Source organism: Passer domesticus, unplaced genomic scaffold (genome assembly GCF_036417665.1).
Source record: "Passer domesticus isolate bPasDom1 unplaced genomic scaffold, bPasDom1.hap1 HAP1_SCAFFOLD_84, whole genome shotgun sequence".
NCBI lineage: Eukaryota > Metazoa > Chordata > Aves > Passeriformes > Passeridae > Passer > Passer domesticus.
Genome location: NW_026990181.1, coordinates 232,679 through 259,985, shown reverse-complemented (window position 1 = coordinate 259,985; position 27,307 = coordinate 232,679). Strand labels below are relative to the sequence as shown.

The 27,307-nt window shown below is 45.9% G+C and overlaps 1 protein-coding gene and 2 long non-coding RNA genes across 7 annotated transcripts; 2 read left to right on the top strand and 1 right to left on the bottom strand.

Moving 5' to 3' along the window:
* The first annotated feature begins 4,828 nt into the window (after window positions 1-4,828).
* Window positions 4,829-7,138, top strand: LOC135293181 (uncharacterized). Its single transcript, XR_010355301.1, has 4 exons — window positions 4,829-5,045; window positions 5,954-5,991; window positions 6,393-6,515; window positions 7,034-7,138. It is a non-coding gene; the product is annotated as an uncharacterized LOC135293181 (long non-coding RNA).
* Window positions 7,139-7,206: 68 nt separating this feature from the next.
* Window positions 7,207-14,905, top strand: LOC135293184 (serine/threonine-protein kinase PAK 3-like). 2 transcript variants are annotated; one of them, XM_064407171.1, is made up of 9 exons: window positions 7,207-7,561; window positions 8,510-8,573; window positions 10,449-10,497; window positions 11,713-11,759; window positions 12,281-12,398; window positions 13,036-13,135; window positions 13,637-13,833; window positions 14,421-14,558; window positions 14,707-14,905. In XM_064407171.1, the coding sequence occupies exons 1-5, from the start codon at window positions 7,327-7,329 to the stop codon at window positions 12,396-12,398; spliced, it is 513 nt and encodes a 170-aa protein (XP_064263241.1). In that variant the 5' UTR covers window positions 7,207-7,326; the 3' UTR covers window positions 13,036-13,135; window positions 13,637-13,833; window positions 14,421-14,558; window positions 14,707-14,905. The 2 variants fall into 2 exon arrangements, with proteins under 2 accessions (XP_064263241.1, XP_064263240.1); XM_064407170.1 differs by having other exon boundaries at window positions 11,647-11,759.
* Window positions 14,906-15,443: 538 nt separating this feature from the next.
* On the bottom strand, window positions 15,444-26,239 carry LOC135293174 (uncharacterized). Of its 4 annotated transcripts, none has more exons than XR_010355294.1 (4): window positions 23,271-26,239; window positions 21,680-23,102; window positions 21,141-21,318; window positions 15,444-18,395 (listed from the first exon to the last, which is right to left on the bottom strand). It is a non-coding gene; the product is annotated as an uncharacterized LOC135293174 (long non-coding RNA). The 4 variants fall into 4 exon arrangements; XR_010355296.1 differs by having other exon boundaries at window positions 24,384-26,239; XR_010355295.1 differs by having other exon boundaries at window positions 21,680-21,819; window positions 22,846-26,231.
* Window positions 26,240-27,307: the final 1,068 nt, after the last annotated feature.

Below are 27,307 nucleotides of genomic sequence, written 5' to 3'. Positions count from 1 at the left end.
TAGACATTGCTGAATGTTCAACCTGGTCTGGCAGGCTCCTCTCTCTGAAAGGTGGGCAACTGAAACCTCTGTGTTCGCAGAGAAAGGCAAGTTTTGGGGTAGCTGGGAAATGGCTCTGGCCAGCTGGTGTCCCAGGTGTCATCTTTAATAGTTGTTTTCTTATGTTATTAGTAACCAGGCTATTAGGCCAAGCACCTGTAGTGTTTGGGTTTTTGGTTGTGCTTGTTTTAGTTTTGGCCAGCTGCATTGGCAGGTGGCTGTGAGTGCACTGTAGTACCCCCTGCTGCTGCCCAGTTCTGCTCTATTATGTTTCTTTTTCTTAGCCAGGTCTCATAAGCCCTCAAAAGAAATATAATACACCCAAGGACAGCTTATCTATTACTCTGGGGGCATAAAATTAGGAGGATGACTTCTGCTGCAGTGTTAGAAACAAAAAGGTTTAATAAAAGGTATAATAACAAAGAGAAAAACTCGAGCCAGGTGCAGCAGTCTGCTCCTGGTAAAAACACTTCACAAAAGCACTTAGTTCTTTTCTTCTCTTCTTTTTCTCCCTGATGGATCAAGCGGGACTTTTTGGCTTCTATCCAATTAGATGTCCTCAAGTATTTGGTGAAGTCCCTGAGGTCCCATGAGGTGGCTTTTCACCTAATCCTTGAGAGAAACTTCTGGCCTTCTTTTCTTTTCTGGGGGACAAAGGCTAGTTTTGCCACTCTGCCATTAGGGTGCACACTCCTACAGACATGGCTCTCTTTTCTTTCTTGGTCTCTTACCCCTCTGGCACTCAAAGCCATACTTGCTATTGTAGTCATTAGGTACATGGTCCTGCTAGGATGGTTGACTAATTCAGGAACAAACAGCCTTGCTGCCATACCAGGGACACTGCTCTGGAAATGGGCAAAAAGAGAAAACATTTAATGTTTTTTCACTTTAGAAATGTCCACTGCAGCTTTATTTGCAGCAGAGTTACATTTACTGGACTGTCCAATACAATTCCATGTGTCCAGAGCTAACTTTAATCACATAATTTAGGAGTGTCCAGCTGTAAATCTCACAGCCATGGGATCAAAAGTCCTTTCCACTTCTGGTTAAGTGGCTCTCCTTTCCGGGTCTGGATGTACACCCAGTCTCCTGACTAGTGAGGACATTCTTGAACATTCAGGCTTATTAGTGAGACCAAAACAACAAACTTGCACGATGATAAAAGCATTTTCTCCTAAGGGTTATGCTCTAGCAGCAGCATTTCGGCTTCCAGCCTTTGGTGGCAGACAAGGCTCAATAGCCAGGGCTGCCAGAAGGAGGCAGGGCAGGAGCAGTTTGCAAAGTTTCATTAAGAATCCGGGGAAACTGAGTCCCCATTTAATCCCCATTTTCTTTCCAGAGAGCCTCTAGGGATATTTCAATCCACCACCTTCTATCAACAACCATAACTTTTTGGAGGTGGTGCCAAGATTTTGTTTTCTCAGTTTTGATCCTTGAATGTTGAAATAACTTACAATAACACAGAAGAAGGTCAACAGGCATTAGCTGTTTCTCATGCATTGTATGGGGTTCCCCCCTCTGCAAGGGGTCCAAACTTTTCATACCACAAGTTGTTCCCTGAGCAAAAGACCAGCGCTTTTCACCATGTGCTTCCTTCTCCAAAAGTTCTATTTCATTCCCCCAAATCCAAATTCGCAAAACATTCTCCATTTCCCTTTCTTTGCGATCATTGCTTATTTTCCCGTGTAGTTCAACCACTTCTGTTGCAGAATGAGGTATCACTGCAGACACTGCATCCTGGTAAGTGAATTCCTTCTTTATCAGTGAGCAGGGCTTGGGATGAGGAGGGAAGAAGATTGGCTTTGCAGAGCCGAACCTCTCCTCCAGGGAGCAGAGGAAGGTGACATCATTTTCGGGGCATCCTGCCTCTGTATTTTATAGGGGTGGGGAGAGTTTAGGGTGAGGGGCGGGGTTGGACTTTGAGGCACTAAAGGCCTCCCAAGGGCTGTGGGGCTGACCTTGCAGTCAGGAAGGCCTGGCTGTTCCTGGACTACGGAAAACACTGCTTCCGGGCCTTCCCCAGCAGTGTTGAATTGCAACTCTAAAACTCTTTGGCTTTGGAAGAGCGTGTTTCACTGGTTTCTCATGGTTTGGGGGCTGGCTTCATCCTGGCATTCAATTCCTGCTCTGGCCTGAGGCTGGCTATTGTTTCAGGCTCAGCAATTTGCAGCTGATGCAGCTCCTTTTCCAGCTGATGGGCACCATACAGCTCTGAGTCAAACCTCCATGCATATGCATACCAGGCATGGTCCTTTACTGGGAATTTTTAATTTTCTTCTACCAAATTTCATGTTTCTCCACAAGTAACTGTGGATGGTGCTAGTTTCTCTCCATCCCCATCTCTCTTTAGGGCTGGACAAGCTTTCTATATAAGCTTTTAGCAAGTGCGTCAGTGGAGAGCAGTTCAGATCAGTTTCTGCGTGGGATTCTATTACTTTTCTGCCAGAAAAGAGCAGCTTTGACTGACAATTTATTTCTCCTTTATTATGTCATGAACAGTTAATGCTGTATAAAAGGCCCATCTCACCTCAAGAGTACCCTGCTTGCTGTGCCAATTAAAATGCAAGCCTCCAAAAACATTGCTCTATGAGATACTTTAAAAGGATTTAAACTTGTTCATGTACTCTAAGTTAGAAAAGCAGGAGAAATACTGACGAGATGTTCTCAAGAGTTCGGAACAACATCAAAACCCTTCACTGGCAACATTTGAAAATAAGAGAACTTTAAAGCCAAAAATAATTTAGAGCAGGATTCAATCAACATAAAACATTCTATGAAGCATTAATTTAGCCCATTCAACTTATAATCTTAGTAAGTTAATTTACATTTAGATTACTAAACCTGTTACATTTTAAGTTATTTTCAAAAATCTGAGAGGAGGGAAAAGGGAGAAGAAAGAGAAAAAGAGATGACAGAAAAGAACCAACACAGCTATCACTCCAGGTTCCAGTGGTGTTCAGCTGATAGAAATTCCAAGAAGAGGTAGGGTCAAGACATGTGGTGGCCACATATCCCAAGGTAAATAGCCTTTGGCTCTCCTGGGGCCTTCCCCCACATGGGGCTCCCACTCACCTGGCCATTTAGGAGCTGGGTTAGGGGCCCCAGACACAGGTGTGGAGCATTGCCTCTGGTGTGCCAGGGATCAGTGGCCACTGCTGGGCTGGGATACAGGCCTGGGGGTGTGGGGCGTGCTGAGTGGGGCATGGCCTCACCAGAGCAAGGCTTGATCTGCCCCTTCCCCACATACAAGCCCCTGAAAAGTGTTGAGCCAGCAATCTCCTCTAGTCTCTCACAACAAGGTGTCCAGGTTCCTGTGCTTCTTGGCTGTCAAGACTCCACAGATTTGTGGCTGGATATTAAGAAACTTGGATATTTATTCCTTGCAAAAGCAGCAGCATGAGGGTTGTTTATTCTTTCTAAGGCCTTCCCTCCATTCTATGTCCTCTTCTTGAGGTAGTCCTTGTAAAGCCTCTCCTCTCTCTCCTTCTCCATGACAATGGAAAGGGTCAATGGAGAAAACAATAAATGAGAGGTTAAAACTATTAGAGTTATAATGTAGTGAGGAAATAAAAAGCAGTGCACAACAATAAGAAGAAAATAGTGCAAAAGGAGTAATGGCTTAAGCAACAAAGGTGAAGTGTCACATGGGGCCCCTGGAACAAAGACAGGATGGCGACGGCTTACAGAATGGTTCTGATGGTAGATGGGGGCTGCTGGTGCTGCCTGGAGGAGCTGTGCACCTGCAGTGGCAGTTTTCTGCTCCCTCTCTGCAGCAGGGATGGTGGCAGTGGCGATGGTGATGGGTGTCTCTCTGTCCCTGCAGAGCTCTGTTTGGCACTGCTGCTGCCATCAGTCTGCCACGCTGGGCATGTGTGTGGGAATGGGATCTGCCACTTAGCTGCCTCTTCCTACCACCCTGCTGGGCTCCACTTGGCTTGGCTGGACTCACTTGGGATCAGTGTCACCACTCTGGCTTGCCTGGTTCTGCTGCAGTGGAAAAACAGTCCCACATGCCACACTGGCCCTGATGGTTTCAGCTGTGTGTCAAAGCTGTCACTTCCGTGCCCCCCATCTCAGCCCCGCCTCCTGACTAATACTGTGGAAGGAGAAAAATGGGGGAAAAAATGGTGGTGGTGCTTTGGTCCCAAGGCCTCCCTGCTAGAGTGAGTCATACAGAACGATCCTCCTTGCATTTTCTGTCATGGCATTTCCCTGCTGTGGGAATGCCATTTCCCATGGCTATGATGTAAAATGTTTTGAATATATAGTATTCAATAATATAATACACATACATATATATAGATATATATATATATGTGTATATATAAATAAAATATATATATACAGAAAGATCCATGACCATGTCTCTGTACCTAGGAAAAACCTCTAAATGTAATTAAAGCAGTGCTTCTCCTTGTTTTCTGATTTCTAGAACAAAGGAATAAGCTTTCTGGTTTTTGCTCAGCAGAAATAGTGGTCAAAGACCACTGCTGCAGCTCCTCACATCCTGGTCCCTTCTCAGTGCTCAGCTTCTCAGTGTGGGCTCTAGGGGCTAAGTGTGTTTCTACTCTTACATGCCTTGAGCAACAGGTGATGGACTAGGAGGGCTTTTTGTGTTGCTTCGTAGCAGAGGAAAACTTTGCAGGATTTTTTTGGCATTAGGTGTAGAGCAGGTCTGGTTCTATGCATGAATTCACAATCCAGCCTAGGGCGGCTGCTATTGTGATGTCAGCGGCCGCATCCCGGCGTTGTCAAGGCAAAGTTGCTGTGCTGAGGCCCGGAAGGGCTCAGTGTGCAGAGCAGCTCTGTGGCACGCTCACTGCAGGCGGAACCTGCTGATCGACGAGGTCTCTGCCAGCAGGACTCGGAATATTTTTGGTTTTTCCCACAGGCGTTGTCTGGTACAGACTTGAGCAGCGCTGCTCAAGCCATGGAGGGAGTGTGTGCTGCAGTTTGCGCAGCTTTTTCCGTGGCTTATTCTGGGTACTTTCTCACCCACCTGGCACGTAAGTAGATGTTGCAGCATATGGAAACCAAAATGCCACAAAGAGGCCTTTGGTTGGGTAAAGCCGCTGTCAACAGCTCCAGCCAAGAAGGGGGTGTCTCTAGCCAGTGGGGAGTGGGTAGCATTTGTAATGTGGCCTGCAGGGGCTTCACTCCTCCTGTGGCACAGCCTGTGGCTATGGAGTTTAGTCTCCTCAGTTTACTGGCTCAAGGAAGACAACTTCCAAGATAGGAAGAGTGGGAGAGCTTGTCAGGAGTCCTTGTAAAAGCTGTGCACTGCTCTCCAGGACTGAGGGAATGTCCCTCAGTTCAAGTCTTCTTGTCTGCATTCCCTCATCCCAGCATGCGCCTGTGGACCTTGACATTTCCTGCACACTAAAAGAGCCATTTGTTCTGTGATGAAGTCACAGAATCAGCTTGGAAAAGGCCTCTGAGATAGACATTTCAGAGGAGTTCTTGTATGCTCCCGAACCCTGGAGCTGTTCCTGTGCTGTGTCACGATAGAATTGCCACCCTGGCTAAGGGGCACTTGGGTGAAGCTTTTCCGGGGAAAGGTTTTCAGTGAGCTCATGGCAATTGCTGCATGCAATCTCTTGAGAAAACTGAAGCACAGGAAAGGGAGGAGCTGTAGCTCCTGCTGGGTGGGGTGGGGCAGAAGCAGTGATTGTTACAGAACCACTGGGCCTTTCTGAATCTCAAGTTTCTGTGGGTTGAGTGGCCACAGAGGATAGAAGGTAGACACCAGGCAATATTTTGTGCTGTTGACTTGCTTGCTGTGTGACACAGGGGTTGCAGCTGGAGTGATGTAGTGAAAGCAGAATGCTCTGTCTTTGGGTTGACTTTTTGTGGGCTTGCCCAGCACAGGCAGTTTTCTTCCAGCATCTGGTTGTTTTTCCCTTGTGTGTTGCAGGTCACATCACCCGTGCCTGGAGAGAATCCGGTCTTTGGGTGAGTGGGAAAGAAGTCTCTGGCCTTGGTAGCATTTGACAATTGTGGAGCAAGCTGTGAGCTGGGTGTGTTGCAGTCCAGTGCCAGCCTGGTTGGATGAATGAAACTACAGTCCAGACCCTTTGCAGCAAGAGCAGCAGCAGCAGGAGGAGCCCAGGCTGTTTTCTCCAATTCCTTTTCAGAGCTTTTAAGCAGCTGGAAGTGGGGTTGCTTGGTGCTTTAAGCCATGACGGAATTTCCCCTGCACAAGAGAGTGCAGTCCCCTCTAATTGTCCCATTTTACTTCAGTGGGAACAACTTAGAAACCCATTTCTCTGCAGATGATTTCTCCTTAGTGCATCTGGGTCTAGAGCTGAACATAGAAAAGGTCACTTGTCCCTCACACTGCTGTCTGTCTGCAGAGCCCAACACCAACCTCGGAGGATCCTCTGGCTGCGTGTCTTCCTGCAGAAGAGGCCAGAGGGGAGGAAGATGCTCCCCAAACTGCGCCTGCTGCCACTGCAGGGCCTGAGCATCCAGCATCAGTAAGTAGCAGCTCTGGGTCGTGCTGTGGCTGGAGCAAAGCATAGCTGCAAGTTTCTGATCAGACAGCACCTCCTGTGCCTGGCTGAAGATGCTGGAGGCTGGAATCTTTCCGGCCCTTCCCCCAGTCAGTGGAGCTTGGAAAAGCAGAGTGGAACTTGGATTGTTTATGCAGCAGCTTCCTACTGTTCTGAAAGGGGCTGTGAATTTGTCTTAGTAAGAGACAAGAGGTAGCATTAGGATGTCTTTGGATGCTCCTGGGGTACAAGTGAGGTCCTTGGTGGCCAGTGGCTGTGCAGGCTCCCTGTCCCCTGTGAGGAGAGCAGTGCAAAGATGCAGTTCACAAGCTTGCAGGATACGAGGAGGCACTGTCCCCAGCAGGGACCTGGCCCTCCCCACAGAGCAGCTAAAGTCAGTAGCTAAAGGAAGAGCTGAGCTGCAGCAGGGCCTGTAGCTGAATATAGGTAAGGTGGTGAATGACAGGTTCTTTCCTATCCCTCATGCTGCTGTCTGTCCACAGAGCACAAGGGCAGCGTCAGCACCTGCTCTAGCTGCCTCTGTACCTGAGGAAGAGGCTGAAGAGGAGGAAGGTGCCGATGAACCTGGCCCTGCGGTCAGCCCATGGCCAGAGCAAACAACACCAGTAAGTGCCTGCTTTGGGTAGCAGCGTCTTTGGTGTCATTTTGTCCGTCATGTAAAAGCAGCCTTTGGATTTTGTGCCTTGAGCTGTTGAAGCGGGCTGCACAAGCTGAGAGGTGAAGAGCCCTGGGTGTGGCCAGCAGCATCTTCCTAGGGGCTTGCATTTGAAATGGAATGGGGGCATCTCTGCCAGGCTCATTTGTGACCCAAATTCATTTCTTGTCCCAGAGCTCCATCTCCTCTGTCCTGGCACCTGCACGAGCTGCAGCTGAAGGCTCGGGAGAAGGCTCCAGTGCCCAGGCTGGAAGCTCAAGCACGAGCAGCTCGTGCACCTGGAGCATGACCAGCTCGTCTGGCAGCAGAGAGCAGCAGCGAGAGAGGACAGAGGACAAGTGCCTGGCCATGCTGAGTAGGTCCTTTGTGATCCTTGTGTGCCGGAGCAGTGCCTTGTGTGCGCGTGTGCCGGCATGAGCTGTCCCACCTCCTGCTCAGCTGAGTGCCAGGTCCTGAGGCCTCCTCCACACAGGATCTGTTGTTGTGCTCTGAGGTGGTGAGGGATCAGCGGGGTGTTGCTCCTGCCTCTGAGAGCAGCTCGGCCTGGTTTGGCTTTGCCTGAGCTTCCCTGTAGGCAAAAGGCCAAGCAGAGATTGTTTCTGGCTGAGCAGGAGGCCGTGACCTCGCGAATGAGTAGGCCTCAAGGAGCTCCTGCGGGGCCCAGCTGCTGTGGGCACGGCCAAGGTCATCTTCAGCACTCAGCCTGTCCTAAAGGCTGAGGGACCTCATTCCTAAGGCCATCACAGTAGCTTATAACATGAGCTGCTGCTCCTGAAAGGCTGAAGGGCATTGTTTAGGCAAAGTCCTGCTTAAAGCTGGAGATCTGGGCTCTGCTGGAAGCACTTTGCAATATTCTTCCTGTTCTGGAGAGGGCAGCTGATGACAAAAATTGATTCCAGAACCCAAGATGCCTTTGATGTTTGCAAGGATGAAAGCTTGTGTTGAATGTCGCAGAGTGTTCATTGCCAAGAACAGGAAGGTTTTGTTTTTCCTGCTGCCCTTAATGTTTATAGACAACAATCACTTCTCTTGGTTAGAGTTTTCTGATCCCTGTCTCCTCTGACTGTTTCTCTGTGTGCTTAGATTTTACTTTAGGCTTTTAGTTTAGTGCTGGCCATCTGTGCTGCAGGGCTGCTTGTCTTGCTGCTGCTGTTTTTGAGGTGGTGCTGGTGCAGTGGTGTTGTTGTTTCCCGACTGACTGAGTTGAGAGGGCCCAGTGTCCCGAAGAGTGGGGCTGCCTTTGTGATCTGATGAAGGGTGGGATCTCTTTTGAAGTGAGCATCTGTCCTTGGGATTTTTACAGAGATGCTGGTGAGCGAGGGAGATCCTGAGGCTAAATACACAGAACTGGAAACTCTTGGCAAAGGGTGAGTGCAGCCACAGTTCCTTCTTCAAAGAGAGGGGCAGTGTGTTTTGCTCGTGTCCCATCTCCCCAGAGTGACATCAGGCAAGTTCCAAAGCTGTTCAGACACTGCGTTAAGATGATGCCAGGTGATCTCTCAATGCTGGCCAGCATTTATAGCTGTGTTGTGAAGGCACAGCCAAGACACCTGGATGCTGGCAATGTCTTGTCTGCGGCAAAGAGCAGCACCTGGCAGCTCTCCTGTCCCTCAAGTGTGTTTGCACCTGTTTGCCGCTTTTCATAGGAGAAATAATTTTTGAGTGTCTCAAAAGAATACAGAATACGTGGGAATGAAAGGAGGAGAAACTTCATTGTCTCAAAGGTCAAGCTAGCAGCTGACAGCTGTCAGGGAACAGCTCTCAGTAACATTTCTTTCCAATATTTTGCCACAAATAAAATTCAGTAGTCAGGATGACCACCACCTAGTCTAGAAGCCAAAAGCAGAAATGAAAGAAGCAGCTCTCTTTTGTGGCTGCGGTGGCAAAAGGCAAAGTTTCAGGGGCATGCCCAGTGGCAATGCACTCTAGAGGAAAAGGCATCATCTGCCTGATGGCAGACTCCTCGTGGATCCTGTGGGGTTTAGGCGTTTGCTGCAAAGAATCCACCAAGCTATTCCCTTTGAAAGCCAGCTCTGCTGACTGTAGATGGGATTGATTTGCAACATTTTCTCTGTACCAGGTGTTCTGGTTTAGGGCGAATTTTGGAGGAAACCTCCAGAAAGGGCCCCTCCTAAAAGCAAACCCACATGGCCACTGCCCCCAGCCAGTTTGGGAATAATTTCCTCGGACAGAAGTGGAAAGAAATTGTTTATTTAACAGGGAAATCACTCCCCAGCACACAAAATGAACAATACCGGATGACAAAACTCATTTGCTGCTCTGAAGAGATGGCAAGTTCAGAAAGTCTCTCCTGGGGGTTGTCATTCTCCAGTGCTGGGAAAGGCTGCAGAGTAGGCCCTGGTGGGCTACAAAGTGTGAGCTCTCAGTGTTTTGCTGGGTCTCAGTCTGGAGCAGGTTCGAATGGCTCCAAGAAAAGGGAAAGAAAAACACTAAAGGCGAAACTCAGACTACCTTAGCTAGCTAAACTAACTAAAAAGCAAAAGGAGTGTGGTGTGTGGCCCCATCTGTGCCCAGACCACAACACTGGAGTTCTGTGTTCCAGCAGACTGCGGGGGAGAGTGCAGCTGATAACAAAACTCTGTGCTCCCTCTTCTCCCGGCCCCTACTGTCTGATCCCGTCTTGGAGGCACAGAATATAACATCCAGCATAAACAGAACAAGTGACTGGGGAAACAAGCATCATAACGTCACCCCAGAACAGAAGCCAAATGTACAAGAAGTCGCCAGAAAAGTGGAGTCCTTCCAGTGTCTGTTGCATCGAAGAGAAGCAGCTGCCAATGGCTCTGGACCCAGAACACAGCTGCCTAAGGACCCTGTGTTTTGAGGATTTCTCCATTTGTGTGCAGCAATGGAAGCCTTTGCCTGCTATGGCTGTGGCTGGACACTACTTTCCTTGCAAGCTGGAGAAGGGATCTGTGTCTAGAGGCTTTCCTCCAATGGCTGTTAATGGCTTCAGGCTTCTCAGAAAAGCCTGAGTGGTAGTGCTTGAGTTTGGCAGACAGACTCCAAGGAGAGGTGTAAGAAGACCCAACGGGCATATTCCTGGAAAAATCCGACACATGCACAGCTAGAGAAAGAGAAAAGGGAGAAAAGACCCAGAGAAGAATCTGTCATGTTCCATTTACTCTTTGCTCCAGGACTTTGTTCCTGTTGGACTGCAGTGTTTTGCACTAGCAGGGACTAAAGGACTTGTTCTTTCTCTGCTGCTGTTTTGTTTCTAGGGGTTTCGGCACTGTGTGCATGGCAGTGGAGACTGCCACAGGAGAAGAGGTAAGCCTCAAGCAGTGCCGCAGCTTCTGCAGCTCTCGAGTGCCCTCCCCTCTGCTGTGAGCTGTGGCTGAGCTTTGGCTCGCCAGTGGAGCTTTGCTGCAAAGGCAAATGGAGTGCAGAGCAGTGTCTGCCTGCCAGATACAGTGGGGACAGATTTTGTCCTTCTCAGCTGCCCCAGGGGATGCAAGGAGGCCAAGCGGTATCGTTCAGAGGAGGACACAGGGCTGGGTCTACGTGCCCAGGTGGTGTCTCAGAGCATGGCACTGCTCTTTGGGGCTGCAGCGTTCCTGAATTCTCATTTCTGGCTGTTAGCCAATACATGGAAATCATGCTGGCAGTTCTGCAGCCACCTGCAGTGCTGCCCTTGGGATCTGTGCTTAGAGAGAGCAAGGTCTGCAAGGAGTGTCTCAAGGGCCTGAGTCCTGCTCAGAGCCTGGTGTGCATCCCTAGAGGATCAAGGCATGGGTTATTTCTTTTTACAGTCAGGCAGTAATTGCAAATATCAGTGGTGTGAATTAAAGTATTTTAGTGGAACGAAATGCAAATTCCTGAAGTGAGGAAGTGCTTGGATTGTCTTTTTTGGAGGTGTCCTTAATGATGTTTTCATCATCACAGCATTTTTTCCGTGAAATATGTAGGGTTGTGTTTCTTATGGGGAATAACCCTGAGGATGATTTTAGGACAAACAGCATTTTATCAGTCATGTCTGTAAGAGTTTGCTTTGTAGTTGTGCAATGGAGAATGCTAGTGGTTGCTGGAGTAATGATCAAGCCCCCTAGAAGTGCCCAAGGTTTCCCAGCAGTTTTGTTCCATTTCTACTGGCACAGAATCGATTCCTGCTTGCAAGAGGTGTGTCAATGACAATGGGGATGATAAAGGAAGGTCCTGGGGAAGACAGTGGGCACAGTGAGTGTTGTTAGAGCTTTGAGGTGGAGAGCTTAGACCATGTTTCTCCCAGGTTTACAAGGCAAAGGATATCTGTCTCTCTGTCCTGGGAGGTGCCCAAGCATGGGGTCTGATGTCCAGTCACAAGGCAGTTTGTCCCAGCCCAGCTGGGGCTACTGTCATCCCATAATCACTGTCTTCATGTTCCCTTTGTGTTCCTGTGCCACAGACTTCTTTGGTTCATGGCTTTCCATGTTGTTTTAGGTGGCCATCAAGAAAATTAGTCTCCTGCAAGAGAGCAGCAGTGAGCTGTGCCTGAATGAAATCCAGGTCATGCGTGGCAGTAAGAATGCCAACCTTGTGAACTATGTAGACAGGTGAGTGGTTCTGCTGTCCTGCCATGAAAGGTCATTCTCATCCTGCAAGCCAGAGGTGCAACCACTCCTTTGGTCGCTGGCAAAAGAGGATGGAGCTGTTAATTCCTGTTCTTGGGCTGATCTACAGCGTCTTGGGAGGAGATTGCATTGGGCCTGCATTCATCTTTCCTGGCATACCTAGTGTGAAGGGCACTTTCAAAGACAGGACTGGGCCCTGTCTTACTGAGCCAACAGCCTCCAAGTTCCTGTCCTCTCTCCACATTTTTTTTGTTGGGTTTGGGATTTGATTTTTTCCCTGTGTCTGAAGTGCTGACAAAGCACTGTCTATTGTATTTCCCTTGGCCTGTTGCATTGGTGTGGATACCGAGCTGTCTTTTAGACTGCTCAGAGTTCAAGCCCTGCAGAGCGTCGGGAATGACTACTCACTTCCTCCTGTGTTCCTCTGAGAGAGACACAGAAACAAGAATCCATCAGGTTGTGTAAGTGCGTGCGTTCATCTCCAGGCTGTTTGCTCCTTTCAGCTACCTGGTGGATGAGGAACTCTGGCTGGTGATGGAATACATGGACGGAGGTTCTTTACATGATGTCATCAGGGAGACTCGCATGGCAGAAGGAGAGATAGCAGCTGTCTCTCAGTAGGTAAGGGATGGCACTTGTGCTTCCCATGGCTTGGTTGGGATGGTCCTTCCAAATGGGTGATAAGGAGAGGAGAGATTTCATCTTCCAAGCCTTTCTCTTATGTCCTTGGCAGTAGCAAGAGCATCTAAGTGCCTGCCAGTGTCCCTGCCCTTCTTCTGGTGTGTTTGTCTTTGCCTCTCTAAACACTTGCCTGGAGCCTGTGTGTGCTGCATTCCTTCCCTGTAAGGGCAAAGGTGCTGGTGGTGCAAAGTGAAGCAAGGGGCAAAGACGAAGAGATACTCACAGGACTTTCCCAGAGCTCAGCCTCAAAGGAGAGCCTTGCACCCAAAGCGGTGTTTGCAAAAGCATCCACTGCTGTCTGGCTGCAGAGAGCACAGCCACTGCAGCAGGGCTCCTTCAGCCTGTGTTTGCAGGGCACTGGCCAGAGGAACAATTGCCCTTTCTCTTTCAGAAGCAAACATACCCTCACTTAGAAAGGCACTGCTGTTCTCGTGGTGGAGCAGCAGGCTCCTGCCCTTGCCAGCAGCCTGTCCTGCCATGGCTTACCATCCCCCAGGAAGTCAGTGTTGCAGATGTGCCACTTTTCTGCCTGTGGGATGAAGTCCACTTAGGCTCGTGTTTCTTTTTCCTCTCTCAGTGCCTGCAAGGCCTGGATTTCCTGCACTCCAAGCAAGTGATCCACCGAGATATCAAAAGCCACAACATTCTCCTGGGCTTGGATGGATCAGTCAAGTTGGGTGGGTGTTGCTGGCCAGGCTCAGCCGTGGCAGGCTGCGGTATGGGGCTGCCTTTGGGTGGCTGCCAGTTCCCTGCAGTGGTGCCTGTGGCCAGGCTCACCCGTGGCGGGCTGCGGTGTGGGGTTGCCTTTGGGTGGCTCCAGTTCCCTGCAGTGGTGCCTGTGGCAGTGCAGGCTGCCCTGCTGCAAGCACAGAGCACAGCCACAAGGTGCAGGGAAGTGTTGCTGGGAAGAAGGGCTCAGGGGTGGCTTTGGGTTGTGTGTGTCCCTTCCCAAGCAAGGCAGTTACAGTCTAATAGCTTCAGGGGACTAAAATCCACTGCCTGAAACTGGGGGGTTTTGCTAAGTGGCCAATTCCGTATTTCCTTGGCTGCAGGCCTGAGGTATGGCCTCTTTACAGCTGGGTTCCACACTGCCTTCTTGGACATTGGTACAATGGGGATTTCTTTTGTTTGCTTTCCTAATTCACGCTGGCTTGATCAGAGTGGTTTTTCCTCCTCAGCTGATTTTGGCCTTGCTGCTCAGCTCACCACCGAGCAGAACAAACGGAGATCAGCTGTTGGAACAACTTACTGGATGGCGCCAGAAATTTTCACCAGGAAGCCCTATGGCCCCAAAGTGGACATCTGGTCCTTTGGCATCGTGGGGATCGAGATGGTGGACGGAGCGCCTCCGTACCTGATGAAAACCTCCCGCACGGTACGCTGCAGCTGCTCTCAGACACTGCTGTCACCCTAACAAAATCTGCTCCCATTCTTCTGCCTGGGAAGCTTGCCAACACCTGAAAATGATAGGTTCCAGGCTGCACAGTCTCTCGTGCTTCTTGGCCAGATCATCCCCTTGCCATTTTTGTGCATGAACAGGACCTAAAAATCAGGATGCCTTTTGCTTGGCAGAAGCTTTGCCTAAGGGAGCAGTGAGCAGTGCTGAGCTGCATTTTATGGAATAATCCTTGGAAATAGAAGAGTGAGATGAAAGTCACTCTTCCATGTCACTTGTAGAGGCTGTGTCAGTGCTCAGAGAAGCAAAGTGTGCTTTAGCTGATGGAGCTGCTGCTGATTCCATCATCCAGTGAAATGAGTGGTCAAGGCAAGAGCCTTTGCCTACTGGACTGGCTATGGCTGCCTCTGGCTTTGGGTTGTTTTAGTAGGGGTAGGAAAGGTATCTACCACCCTGTGGCAGGGAGTAAAGTGCCACTGCAGAGTGGAGCTTGTCCAATGGGCTCTGTGTGAGCAGTTTGGGGTGCGAAGGAGACAGGTAGAGTGTGGCATTTCCTTCTTCTCTAGGTTCAACAGCTGATAAGCACCGGGGCCCCCCCGAAGCTGCAGAAGCCCAGGCAGCAGTCGGCGTGGCTGCGAGACTTTCTGCACTGCTGCCTGGAGAGGGACGAGGACAGGCGCTGGTCTGCCCAGGAACTTCTGCAGGTAACAGGCAAAGCGGCTGCAGGTCCTGGATGTGGAGAGAGAGGTGCACAGAATGCCCTCCTTTCTGTATCTTTCTGCTAGCCAGAGAAAGCCTGCTTCAGCCTGTGGGGAAAGTAGAAGCTCATTGCTTCTTTTTCTCTTTGGGCAGCATCCATTTGTAACATCAGCCAAGCCAGCCTCCTCCCTGACGCCTCTGATCATGGCCACGCAGGAGTTCATGGCCGACAGGAGATACTAGCCCTGGAGGAGGCCTTTGTTGTTGTTTGTTGTTTGAAGTTTGTAGTTTGTAGTTTATAGCTCGTAGTTTGTAGTTTGTTATGAGTGATAGTCAGAATAAATACTATAATAAATAAATAAACCCTTTGTGTTGGAAGCTTCCTTTTGTTCTCACCCTGTGAATAAGCTCTAAATTTGCTTCTGAATGGTCAGGTGTTTCTGCTATGTGGGAAGACCCATGGATGGGGTTTGTGGCACGGTTTGTTTGTGAACAAAGATCTTTTTCCTTCCTCGCCTCCAGGCCACAGCCTCTTGTGGAGATACAGGCTTGCAGCTGTGACTAGAGGAGCAGAGCAGGGCAGAATGGAGCAGAGCAGTGGTGTCACTGCTGGGGATGCTGCTGTGCCTGTGGTTGTGTTGCAGCTCTTGGGAAAGGTTGGGAGTGTCTGTGTTGCTGTGGGCAGAGGGGGAGGGAGCCGGGCTTCTCCACAGGCTCAGGTGCAGGTGAGTGTCCAGTGGGAAGGCATGTTCTGCCACGGGAACTGATGCCAACACAAGGGAGTACTACACATACTTGCCTTGGTGGAGTAATCTTCATGCTTTGCTCCGAGGAGCTGGCATGAAGTCTGAAAATTTACTGAATGTGGTAAAAAGATACAGCTTTGGCGATTTGAACAAAAATAGGGTGTTTATTTAAAGGGGAAAAACAAAAAGGGAGGTAAGGAAAAAGAAGAAAGGAAAGAAAGAAAAAAGCATAAAGTCCCAGGCCCAAGGATTGAGGAAACCTCTAGCTGAACTGGCGTCTGGCCCCAAGGCAAGAACCCGAGGGCATTGCAGTGAATGCACTTAGTCTGCCCTCAAATCTGGAATAAGGTCTCTAAAAAGAGATATTGACTGAAATCTGCAGTGTGGGGTCCCCTGCTGTAGCTAAGTCACAGTCCCAGGAACAGTAAAAGACAGCAAAGACAGCTCTTCAGGCCAGGCTGCCCCTTTGATGTTCTCGGTCCTCTCAGTCTGTACTTGCAGTCCTGCCCCCATAGTCTCAGGTGATTGGTGCTAGTAGATGATGGGGTAAGATCTTCTTTCCCAGAGTGTGCTGTCACTGGGGTGGGATGATATCTCTGAGGTTTTTGATGGGAAGCTCTCTCTCATTAGTATGCACCATTGCTGTGGCATCAAGTTACCAGTTCAACCTGGAGTGGGCTAGAAATTGTCTGTAAAATGCTGCATGCTGTTGGTGAGAGGAAACTGCACTGGGAACTTTGAAAGTATAAGGCTACTAAAAAGAGATAATTAAATTTACAAATAATGTAATTAGGTTAAGAACAAAGGATTATAAAAATAATATAGTTCTTATTTTGCTACCTATTTTAATAGGACTGTTAAACATTCAGTTGGGATCTACTGAATAGCTAGTATAACTTGATAATGATTTTATATTATTTACTTCATTAATTTGAACACTTTTATTTGATCAAACTAGTAACTTTAAACAGTTATAAATGCAAAAGCTAATTAACAGTTACAAATATAAACCAGTCACAAATGCAAAAGCCATGTAAGGGATTTTATAAATGACAGTTCCTCCCTCTTTCTCTTATGTTAGTCATTGGCTTTTGCATTTACATAAATGTAAAAGTTCTTTGTTGATAGTGTTTAATTGTTTAAAATTAATCTAAACTTGCTGGGCCTTTTTACCCATTTTCCTATCTCTTTTGATTGGATTGAGATTTATTATTTTCTTGACAGTAGGCATAGAATGTTGGCTCGTTTGAAGATTTTGACTAGCGAACATGCTTTGTACTACTGAGGTAATTAGATGAATGAAACATGGGATTAAGCACGGGAGAAAGAGAAGGCTAACTAAGGAAACTCGAAAAATAATTAAGGCTTTCTTCTACCACTCCCTAGAGAACATATTTTTCCACTAATCAGGTGAAAACTGGACTGGAACATGTGTAAGCTTTCTGATGTTTTGGGTAATTTTAGTAATAGTTTCACCATGGTCATCAATATGCAGACAATAGTCTGATGTGTTGAAATTGCCGCATATTCCACCCTCTTTGGCTAATAATCTAGGGCTAAAGAGTTTTGATATACAGCTGTTTTCATTTGCTTCTGTTGGGCGTTGAAAAAATCAATTGCACTCTTGGCCTGATTAGATATGACGTGAATCAGGGCTTGTAGTCCAGTAATGTGATTTAGCATGTAAATGGGAGTTTGATAGCCCCAGCTCCCCTCCTGAGCCCAAGTGGCAGGTCCGTAAGTTTCTAAAATTCTCTCTGGTGGCCACTCTTCCTTACCCCATTGTTACATTCCCCCTATTTCACATCTTTTTTGTCTCTTTAATTTATCATCTAGGGGAACTCCGAGCTGGTTTCCAGCTGCTTCTGATAGTAGAAAGGGGCTAGGTCGTATTGCTCCTAAGGTACAATTGCCACACCAGTACGAAGGGAGTTAAGAATATGCTCTTTGCCCACAATTCCAGTATAAACCTTGGGGGGCCTCCCAAAAATGTGAAAGCGTGATAAAAGTGGAGGTCCAATACTTAGAAACTTGGGGTAATACTGAATAAAGGCTGACTTTTAGGGTCCCAGCACTGATAAAGTTGTTCATTGGGATGTAATATGCAGTTCTTGTTTCTGATTTTCTTCTTTGACCAAAAGGTATCTGGTTCGTTCAGTATCCACCACTGATACATCCACGTGATCCTCAGTTAGTAAATATCTTTTACAGGTAGTTTCTACAACTTCCTCAGTGTATCTTTTTCCTTTTCTCCAGATGCATTCTTCTCCAAGAACTGTGTCCCTCAATAGCCAATTGTCTTGATCTCTTGGAGTTTGGGAGGGGAAATAATTTAGTTTAAGTCATTTGAGGGGTCCAATACTGACTCCTTGCTGAGGCCAGGCTTCTGATTTGAAGGTGCCTCCACAAACCCAACAATTGGTTATATTTTGATTTTTACTAATTTGTTCTGCTAAAACAATAAATAAGTTTTTATCGGTAGCTAATGGATTGTCCCCCTTTTGTTTCCCCCTTTCAGTTATTACAATTTCTCGAATCAAATCATCATCATAAGTTTTCCTTTTTAACAAATCCTTCTTTTTCGTTATATAATTAAATTTGACATATAGCCAAATCTCTTCATCAGGACACTCTCCATTCCTTTTCTGGTTTGCATTTCCAATATTTCTACCAATCCATTGGTTTTTGTCCGATTGTCAGTATCTACTCAGTGTCATCATATTATAACAAAAGGGATTTACATAAGAATGTGCCTGGAATGAGTGTTTTATGAGGTAGGAGTTTCCTTTGGTCAGGTACACTGTATGTTAGCATTGGTGGCAGCAGACGCAGGCTCTGACAAGGGGGATCTACAGGATCCAGAGGGAGAGTATGAGGAGTAGGGCGCACCTTCCCTTCCCTTGCTCAGGGGTCAATGGGAAGATTGAAGTGCTGTGGTACTCTTTGATAGGTGGTGCAGACCATTCAACCTCTCTGGTTTTCCTACTGGGTTCAGACCCCTTGGTTTTCATGGGAGTGTACCTGGATGCAGGAAGGGACCTAAATGCAGGAAAGTCCTACCTGGAACTGGCCTTGGTTCTATTCATGTTGTTTCTCCTAAGGAAATTTAAAAAAAAAAAAAAAAAGACATAGTTATTGGAGAGGAAGGGTCATTTCTCAGGGAAATGATACTCTTCACTGGTGGAGAAATGGAATTGAAAATTCATAATAACTTGTTAAATAGTAAGTACAATAACCATTAGATTCTCTACTGTAAAACAGTGAGAGAATAACAATTGATATAATAATTTCAGGAATAACACCGGGGAGGACTGTTGTAGAGAGTAGTTCATGGAGGTTTCTCGTTATCTTGCGGTGGTGTTACTGGACCTTTTACTCGGCTGACGGAAGTGCACCCTTTTTCCTGTGCTCGGATGGCTGTCTCTGTGGTCAGTTGAACTTGGAAAGGACCTTCCCCTGATGGAGTCAGGGATTGTTCCTTCCAGCATTTAATAAGTACCTACTCTCTGGGGCATATCTTATGTAAATAGAAGTCTAAAGGAATGTTCTGGGGTACAAGACCTCTCTGCTTTAAGTCTTTTAGATTCTGGGCAATCATTTGAATATCCCTTTGCACATTTATATTTCCTCACTCTTTGGCAGTTACTTGATGTGGGGTGGCTAAATAGGGAAGCCTGTATAACATTTCATATGGGGAACAACCTAAGTCAGCTCTGGGTTAGCTCTGGATTCTGAGAAGGGCAAGGGGTAGGCACTTTATCCAAGTCCACTTCATTTCTAACATCAGTTTGGTCCAGGTTGTTCTAATAGTCTGATTCATGCGTTCTACCCCTCCCGAACTTTGAGGGTGCCAGGGGTATGTAATTTCCAAGTTATTCCTAATTGTTGAGCCAACTGTTGCAATACTAATGATGTAAAATGTGTACCTTGGTCTGAAACAATGTTATTTATAATTCCATATCTTGCGACTATCTCTTCTAGGATTACCTTTCTTACTGTTTGAGCAGTGGCATTAACAGTGGAAATGCTTCAACCCCATTGGTAAGGTGATCTACAATCAGTAAGAAATACTTCCATCTTTGGGCATGGGGCATTTCTGTGAAATCAATTTGAATACTTTGGAAGGGTCTAATTGCAATTTCAATTCTTCCAGGTCTCGTTCTCCTCGTTAATTTTCTATTGACTTTTTGGCAAATTATACAACCTGTGGTAATTTGATTAGCTAATTCATCAATTCCCCGACATCCAAAATTCTGAAGAAAGTGATCTGCTAAATCTTTAGATCCCCAGTGCGTGGATTGGTGGAGGTTCTGTAAAATTTCTCGAGTGAGCTCTTTATTTAACATTTGATGGCCATCAGGAAGATGCCACCGTCCCTCAGAATCTTCCTTTCCAGCTAGTGATATGAGTTTCTGTTTTTCATTGTCTTTAAAAATAGGGATAGGAAGGGTGTTGTCTGGTGTACTCTCGGGTGTGTCTCTTGGATAAAATCTGTATACCTTTAATTCCCCCTCAAAAGCAGCCTCCTTTGCAGCATGGTCTGCTAGGATGTTTCCTCTGGTTTCTCCAGAGTTCCCTTTTGATGACCTGGAACACGTACCATTGCAATTTCTTTCGGTAACTTAAGTGCCTCTAAAATTTTTAATATAAGTTCTTTGTGTAAAATGTCTTTGGCCTTAGATGTGGGAAACCCTCTTTCAGCCCAGCTTTTCCCAAACGTGTGGACTACTCCATATGCATATTTAGAGTCCGTATAAATGGTTCCAATAGCTCTGTCTAGTCTGTGCAATGCTTTTTCCAAAGCATCTAATTCACATACCTGGGTAGACCAGGAAGGTGGTAGTTTTCCTTTTCTAACCTGTACAGTTCTATTCCATCTCTGATGGAGTATCCAGAGCACCTCTTTCCATTTACTACTCTAGATGATCCGTCGATGAACAGGATTTCTCCTTCATCTAATGGGCTCTCTAGGAGGTCTTCTTGAATTTTTGTTTGCAGGTTTATAAAAACTCTGCAGTTGTGCATGAGATCTTGTTTTTGGGGAATTCCACATAGGAACTGTGCAGGATTGGTGTGGGTGGTTGTTTTCAGGGTTACAGTTGTGGAATGGATGAGGGTGCTCCCATATTGTATAATATGAGAGTCTGTTAGCCATTCGGCTGCTCGTTGTTTAAGAATGGTTTGGGTGGAGTGTGGTATGTATTCTGTCAGATTTCTCTCAAATGTAAGTTTTTGGCTGGCTGTTACTAGGATGGCTGCTGCAGTGATTGGTTGGATGCATGTTTGCCATCCTTGGGACACAGGGACCAACAATATGGACAAGTAGGCTACAGGTTTATGGATTCCTGACCACTCTTGGGCCAAGACCTCATAAGGAATTCCTTTCTCTATGTTAATATAGTGGTGAAAATCTTCTTCTAGTGAAGGAAGAAAGAGAACTGGGGTCTGAATCATCTTTTGCTTTAAATTTTCTAAGTTTTTATTATCCTCTTGGGTCCAATTAATAGGTTCTGATGTAGTTAATTTTTCATATAAAATTGTGACACTTTGTGTGTATTCATCAATCCATATTCTACAGTACCTCATTAAGCCTAATAATTGTCTAACCTCGCTCTTTGTTTGGGGAGGTTGTAAATTTAAAATCCCTTCTATCCTTTCAGTACTCAATTTTCTGGTACCATGACCAATTACATGTCCGAAATATTTTACTTTGGTTTAACAAATTGTAATTTGGATTTAGATACTATTAGTCCATTCTCTCCTAGAAGGTTCAGTAACTGAATGGTGCCTAATTTTACAGTGGATTCTTGCTCTCTGGAGAGTAGTATGTCATCTACATACTGTGTTACTTGTATTCCTGAGGGTGGAGAAAAGGAAATGAACAGGCTCTCCAAGGCTTGACCGAAGAGTGTGGGAGACTCCATGTACCCTTGCAGTCACCAGGTCCTGGTCAGCTGCTGTTTCCTTCCAGTGTCTGGATCTTCCCAGGTGGAAGCAAACAGGTGTCTAGAAGGAGAATCTACAGGGCATGACCAAAATGCATTCTTCAGGTCAGTTACTGAGAACCAAGAGTGCATAGGTGATAACTTAACAAGGTGTAAGGATTTTGTACTAATGAGCACACAGCTTGCACTCTTTTATGTACTTCACGTAGGTCTTGAACTAGCCTGTAGCTATTGTCAGGCTTTTTAATAGCAAGAATGGGGTGTTGTATGGGGAAGTACATGGCTCTAGTATATTATAATGTCACAGTTCAGTTATTATGGGTTTTAGCCAATACCATTTGGTCTTTGTAAGGGGGTGCCAGGGTACTTTTGCTGGTTTAATATCTGGAAGGAGATTAATTACAATGGGTGTAATGTTCATTTTATCCCAGTTACCTGGTTGGGCTTACACTGTAGGATTAATCAGTTTTCATCTTGTGTGGATAAAGTAAACAAAATGACCTTCATCCTTCCTTCTTGTGGAACTACTCCAACTTTCAAAGGTATCTGGAGATCCTGGCCAAGTAAGTTGTTACCTGTTGGAGGTAGAAAAACAAATCTCCCTTTCTGGTTAGTCCATTACCCTTTATAGTGACATTCTTAATGATGGGAATGGGGAAGGATTCCCCTTTAGCAGCACAAATATTGAAAGTGTCTTTGCTTATGGCACATGCATTTGGTTTTTCAGTTAAACAAGTTGTCTCTGCTCCTGTGTCTACTAATAATTCCATTAATTGTTCTAGGGGTCCTATCCTTGATTTTATCAAGGGCTCTTGAAGATGGTTTTTGTGGCCCAAGAAGAAGAGCCCCTGACCCCCTCAGTTCTCTGAGGGTTGATTCTCCACTTGGAGAATCTCTTAAGTCCCTCAATGTCTTAAAACAGCAGGATTGCATATGGTCTTCTTTCTTACAATAAAAGCAAATAGGTTTCTTCAATTGAATATTCTCCCCATCCTGCCTAATTGGTTTAGGAATTTGGACAGCAGCCATCATCTTAGCTTTAGTCTTCATTTTCTCTTCATTTCACCTGGCATAAACTTACTGTGCTTCAGCTAATAACTCATCTAAACTTCTTTCTGGCCATCCATCTAATTTCTCTAATTTCTGTTTTATGTCAGGCCAAGAATGTAACCCAAAGTGGACCTAGAACATTGTCTTCCCTCCTTCACTACCTAAATCTCTTTCTAAATATAATTGGATGTTATTATTTAAGCGAGTTATACAGTCAGTTGGGCTCTCATGTTTTTATTGTTTGCTACCAAAGGCTTTCTTCATGTTATTAACTCTGGGGACTGCCTCTTTTATTCCCCTTACAATTCGGGTTCTGTATTCTGCTATACTTTTTCTTCCCTCATCTGAGTTAGGGTTCCATTCTGGATCTGTTAATGGTAATTTCTTCTCTCCAGTTGTTCCTAAATTATGTTCTCTGTCCAATATATTGATCCCTGCAGTCTAAATAACTTTTCTCTTCTCTGGAGAGAAAAGGGTTTGCATTATTGAATTTCATTTTCCCCTAGGGTAAATCCTAGGGCCTAAGAACTGGTAAACTTTTTCTGACATACCTACTGGGTCACTGAATAATATCTCCATTTCCTTTTTAAAATGCCTCACTTCTGAAGAGGTGAGGGGTGCATTTACATATCCTATTCCACCTTGTGCACCCTCCATTGGGACCTCTCTGAGGGATGCCACCTTTGTTTTATCTTTACTGCTGGAGCAGGAGGAACATTTTTGTACTACCAGGGTTCTCCTTCAAGTGAAGAAGGCTGGACCTTCTTGATTGGATGGAACTTCCTGCATGGCTGAATTTGTAATTTGCCTGGAGGAGAATGATAGAATATATGTTTCTTCTGATGTCCCACTGCTACTTTCAATTTCTTCAGCCCTCTCAGTTACATGACTCAATGAAGCCTCCAATGACTCAGCTGCAGTTGCAGCTGGTTCGTTGGGAGGTGCAGTAGGGGGGAGGAAATTTAATGAGTCCCACCTTGGTTGATTGGTTTTCCTCCTTGTGTCTTTATCATTGATCGTTACAGAGAGAATTTGGTTTATCTGTTTCTACTTCCTTTTCGCTGTTCCAATATTTAAACCAGACCTCCACATACTGCAATTCCAGTCTGCATTTAATTTATTTTGGGCGTAATTGTAAAGTACTTCGCAAATCCACATCCTGGTAGACCCATGCTTCAGCCAGCGAAGACCTTGTTTTAATTTCTTCTTTGGCCATTCTAACATGCAATGCACAATCTTGAGCTGTGGGTCTTTATCTTTAGTAAGTTGATGTTCTTCCCATTGTTTTAATATGGTTTCCAAGGGATTTTCAGGGAAGATACTGTATTTCTGTAATTGCTTGTTGTTCTTCCTATGCTTTTGTCCTATGCTTTTGTCTGATATTATGGGGGCAAAATAAATTAATAAATATTTAATTAACCAAGGTGAGTATAATGATTTGAATAGAGATGCTGTATTACAATGTTGAAAAAAATGAAACTTTGGGAATTAAAAAGAAATGAAAACTAAACCACTCAATATGGCTGTTGTCCATCTGTGGGAAAAGGTATGATCCCTCCCTGTGGGTATGATCCTGTGTGGGTGGATCATTGGGCCTTCCAAATGACAAATTAGAAGTGCTCCATGCCCCAGTACAGGAACAATTATTAAAAGGACACATTGTACCATCAACTAGCTCCTGACCCATGTCTTTTTATAAAAAACCTGGCAAAGACAGATGGAGGTTATTACAAGACTTTTGGAAAGTAAATGATGTTTTAGAAGACATGGGCTCCTTGCAACCAGGGCTCCCCTCACCTTCTGTACTTCCCAGGGACTGGCAGCTCACAATCCTTGATATCAAAGACTGTTTATTCAACATCCCTCTCTGTCCCGCACTCCCAAATTCGCATTTTCGATACCAATCAACTGTCAAGAACCCTTTAAAAGATATCATTAGGTCACATTGCCACAGGGAATGAAAACTTCCCCTGTTTTATGTCAAATGTTTGTGGCTGGGATTCTATCTCCAATCAGGAAAACCTTCCCTGAAGCTATATTTCGGCATTATATGGACGACATTTTAATTTGCTCCCAAGAAAAGACTTACCTTAACCCAGTGATCAGAAAGACTATGACAGCAGTTGAAGATGCAGGTTTTGATATTGCTCCTGAAAAACCCAGTAGACCTCCCTGTGGAAGTACCTTGGATTCCTTATCAGCGGGTGAGCCATTATTCCCCAAAATATCTCCATCAAAGATAAGGCTCAAATGCTAAGGGACATACAACAGTTGTGTGGCTCCATCACCTGGATCCGACCACTGCTTGGACTCACGAGAGAAGAGCTGTGCCCTTTGTTCAGCCTACTGAAGGGGAGCCATGACCTGACTTCCCAGCTCATCTTAACTCCAGATGCCCACGACGCGCTGCAAAAGGTAGCACCTGCTATCTCATCTCGAAAAGCACACCGCGTTGACCGCTCTCTAACCTCCCAGTTTGCTAGTCTTGGTAAATCCCCACATTTCCAGGCACTGCTTTTTCAGTGGGACCCGTCTTCTACAGAAAAATTGTTAATTGTAGAATGGGTATTTTTGCCACACCAAAAAAACTATTACAATCCCTCAAGAGCTTTTAGCTCAGTTAATCATTAAAGACAGGAACCACCTCCGAACCCCTGCAGCGTGTGACCCAACATACATTTATCCAGCATTTCAACTACACAAATTAGAATCGCTATTACAGACAAATGGATACCTTCAGTTTGATTTAGACAGCTATCCCGGACAAGTCTCTATTCATTATCCAAAACACAAGCTACTAAAAGAAACATTCCATCTAGTCCCAAATTCTCTAAAAGGTAAGGTTCCTCTTAAAGCCCTCACAGTTTTTACAGATCGCTCTGGAAAATCACACAAATCGGTTATCACTTGGAAGGATCCAAACACTCAGAAGTGGGAGTAGGATGTTCAAGTCATTGAAGGAACCCCCCAAATTCCTGAGTTGGCTGCTGATGTCAGAGCATTTAAAAAATTACAACAACCTTTTAATCTAGTAACTGATTTGGCCTATATTACCAGGACAGCTAAAAGGGCAGAACACTCCATGCTAAAAGAAGTGTCTAATCAACAATTATTTGGCTTGCTCTGCAAGTTGGTTTGGCTTGTCTCCCACTGGGGAATCAGAAGGCAGATCTTCTAGCTGTGACTGGTAACACCAATCACAGTCCCATGTACTGGGAAAGGTGCAGCAGATGCTGCCCAAGGCTTCGTTATGCTGCTAGCCTAAAATATGGAATTCTGGAGCAGAACGTTGACCCAACAAAGCAGCACCACCACCAAAATGGGCTTTGACTCTTTACAAATCAGTATCTCAAGGGCTGGCACCCTCAGATTCCAATCAGACCTTTCATTCCCCACTGCTTGCTAACATCAGCCATCTGGGCTGCCTTCATGGAGATGCTGCCGAATTTTAGAGATCTTTTGCAGCACCCCAGCGTATCCCCAAGAAGGAGCTGCCGGTGCCATGGCACCTTTAATACTTTCCTTAGCAGCAAAGAGCAATTTTCTTCACAGAGAGAGACAGAGAGAGGGAGAGAGAGAGATTATTTTGGGTAGCAGAAAATGGGTAATCATGTGTCTTCACTAGTTTGACTGAATGTCAAAGCCATGCCCTAGACATGTGGGGAGGAAAACCAGAGATAAATAGATGTTAGGCAGAGAGGTAGAAATAAGACATGAGGAAGTAGAGATAGCCACGTATTTATCCCACCCCCTTAGAGCTGTAGTGAAGGGGAGTATTTTCCTCCAACCTCCATCGTTGGCAGCCTGCCGCAGCCCCCTGCCATATCCAGCCCTTTTCTCAGCTCTTCGGGGTTTGGAAGAATTTGCTTAGGCCAAAAGACATTTGGGGTGGACACTGCGAATTCCAGCTTTCTGAGAGGAAGGAAGCACTGATAAGGATTCTTTGATTCCCAGACTGAGGGCAAACGGAAGAGGAGGAAAAGCCCTCCCAGGAAGGAGACTGGGGAGACAGGGAAAAGAAGCTGCAAGCGGGCTGGCAGCGCGGAGTGTCCCTGCTGCCAACTGCGCCAGCCGCCCCAGGCGGCGGGAGGCCCCTTTCCGTGCGGGCAGTGCCAACGGTGCGCAAGCTCCTCCTCCTTCTGCTCCCACCTGCCCCTTTGGCCTAGAGCACGCTGACCCTTTCCAAAGGCACCACAGGGCAAGCTGAGGCCACTTGCAGGATCGCCCATGGCAGCTCAAGCTTACAGCCCACTTGAAACCCAAACAGCTTCGTTCAAACCCAGCATTCCCAGTGAAACCTTGCCATGCCCCAACAAGACACAGTTTGTACAAGCAGGAACACATGCATCAAAGCTTGCTGTGGTGCTGCTGATCCAATTAAACCTATGATGAAGCAAAAGGAGGAAGACATTTCAAGCAATTGCAACCAGAAAGATCAGACTCACAGTGCTGATCACTTTACAAAGATGTCACAGCCTGAAAAGATGGAAATTCATCCAAAAAGGGAGATCTCGGCGCCTGGCTTCATGGTGTGTATGAAGTTAACAATGGATGGTTTGTTTCCTGTCTTCCAGGGAGTTTGAAACCATCAAGGAGAGGAACAAGCATAGGAGAAGACATCACCCACGCAAGGATGCCCAGCCTCTCCCCAAGAAGAAAAGGCCAAATTAGCCCTGCACTTGTCCAGGACTAGCAAGAGTTAGGCCTCAAGAGGATTAGAAAGAAATAAGATAGCTTTTTAAGATTTTAGGATTCTTTATTCGTCCATTAAATTTACGTGGTAGGAATTTCTCAATTAATTAGTTCAGATACATTAATAATATAAAAGATGTATTAGTACTATTAGATGATAAGTTGTGTTAAATTACTAGTAGATTAATAGTATGTTATTTATCATTACATGTAAGAGGTTACGTGTTCACTATGCTCCATCCTTTCTCATTTTGTCTTTGTTGAGACATGATCTGTCTTTATCATTAAACCAAAGTTTGTTCCATTTTGCCTTTTTGTCTG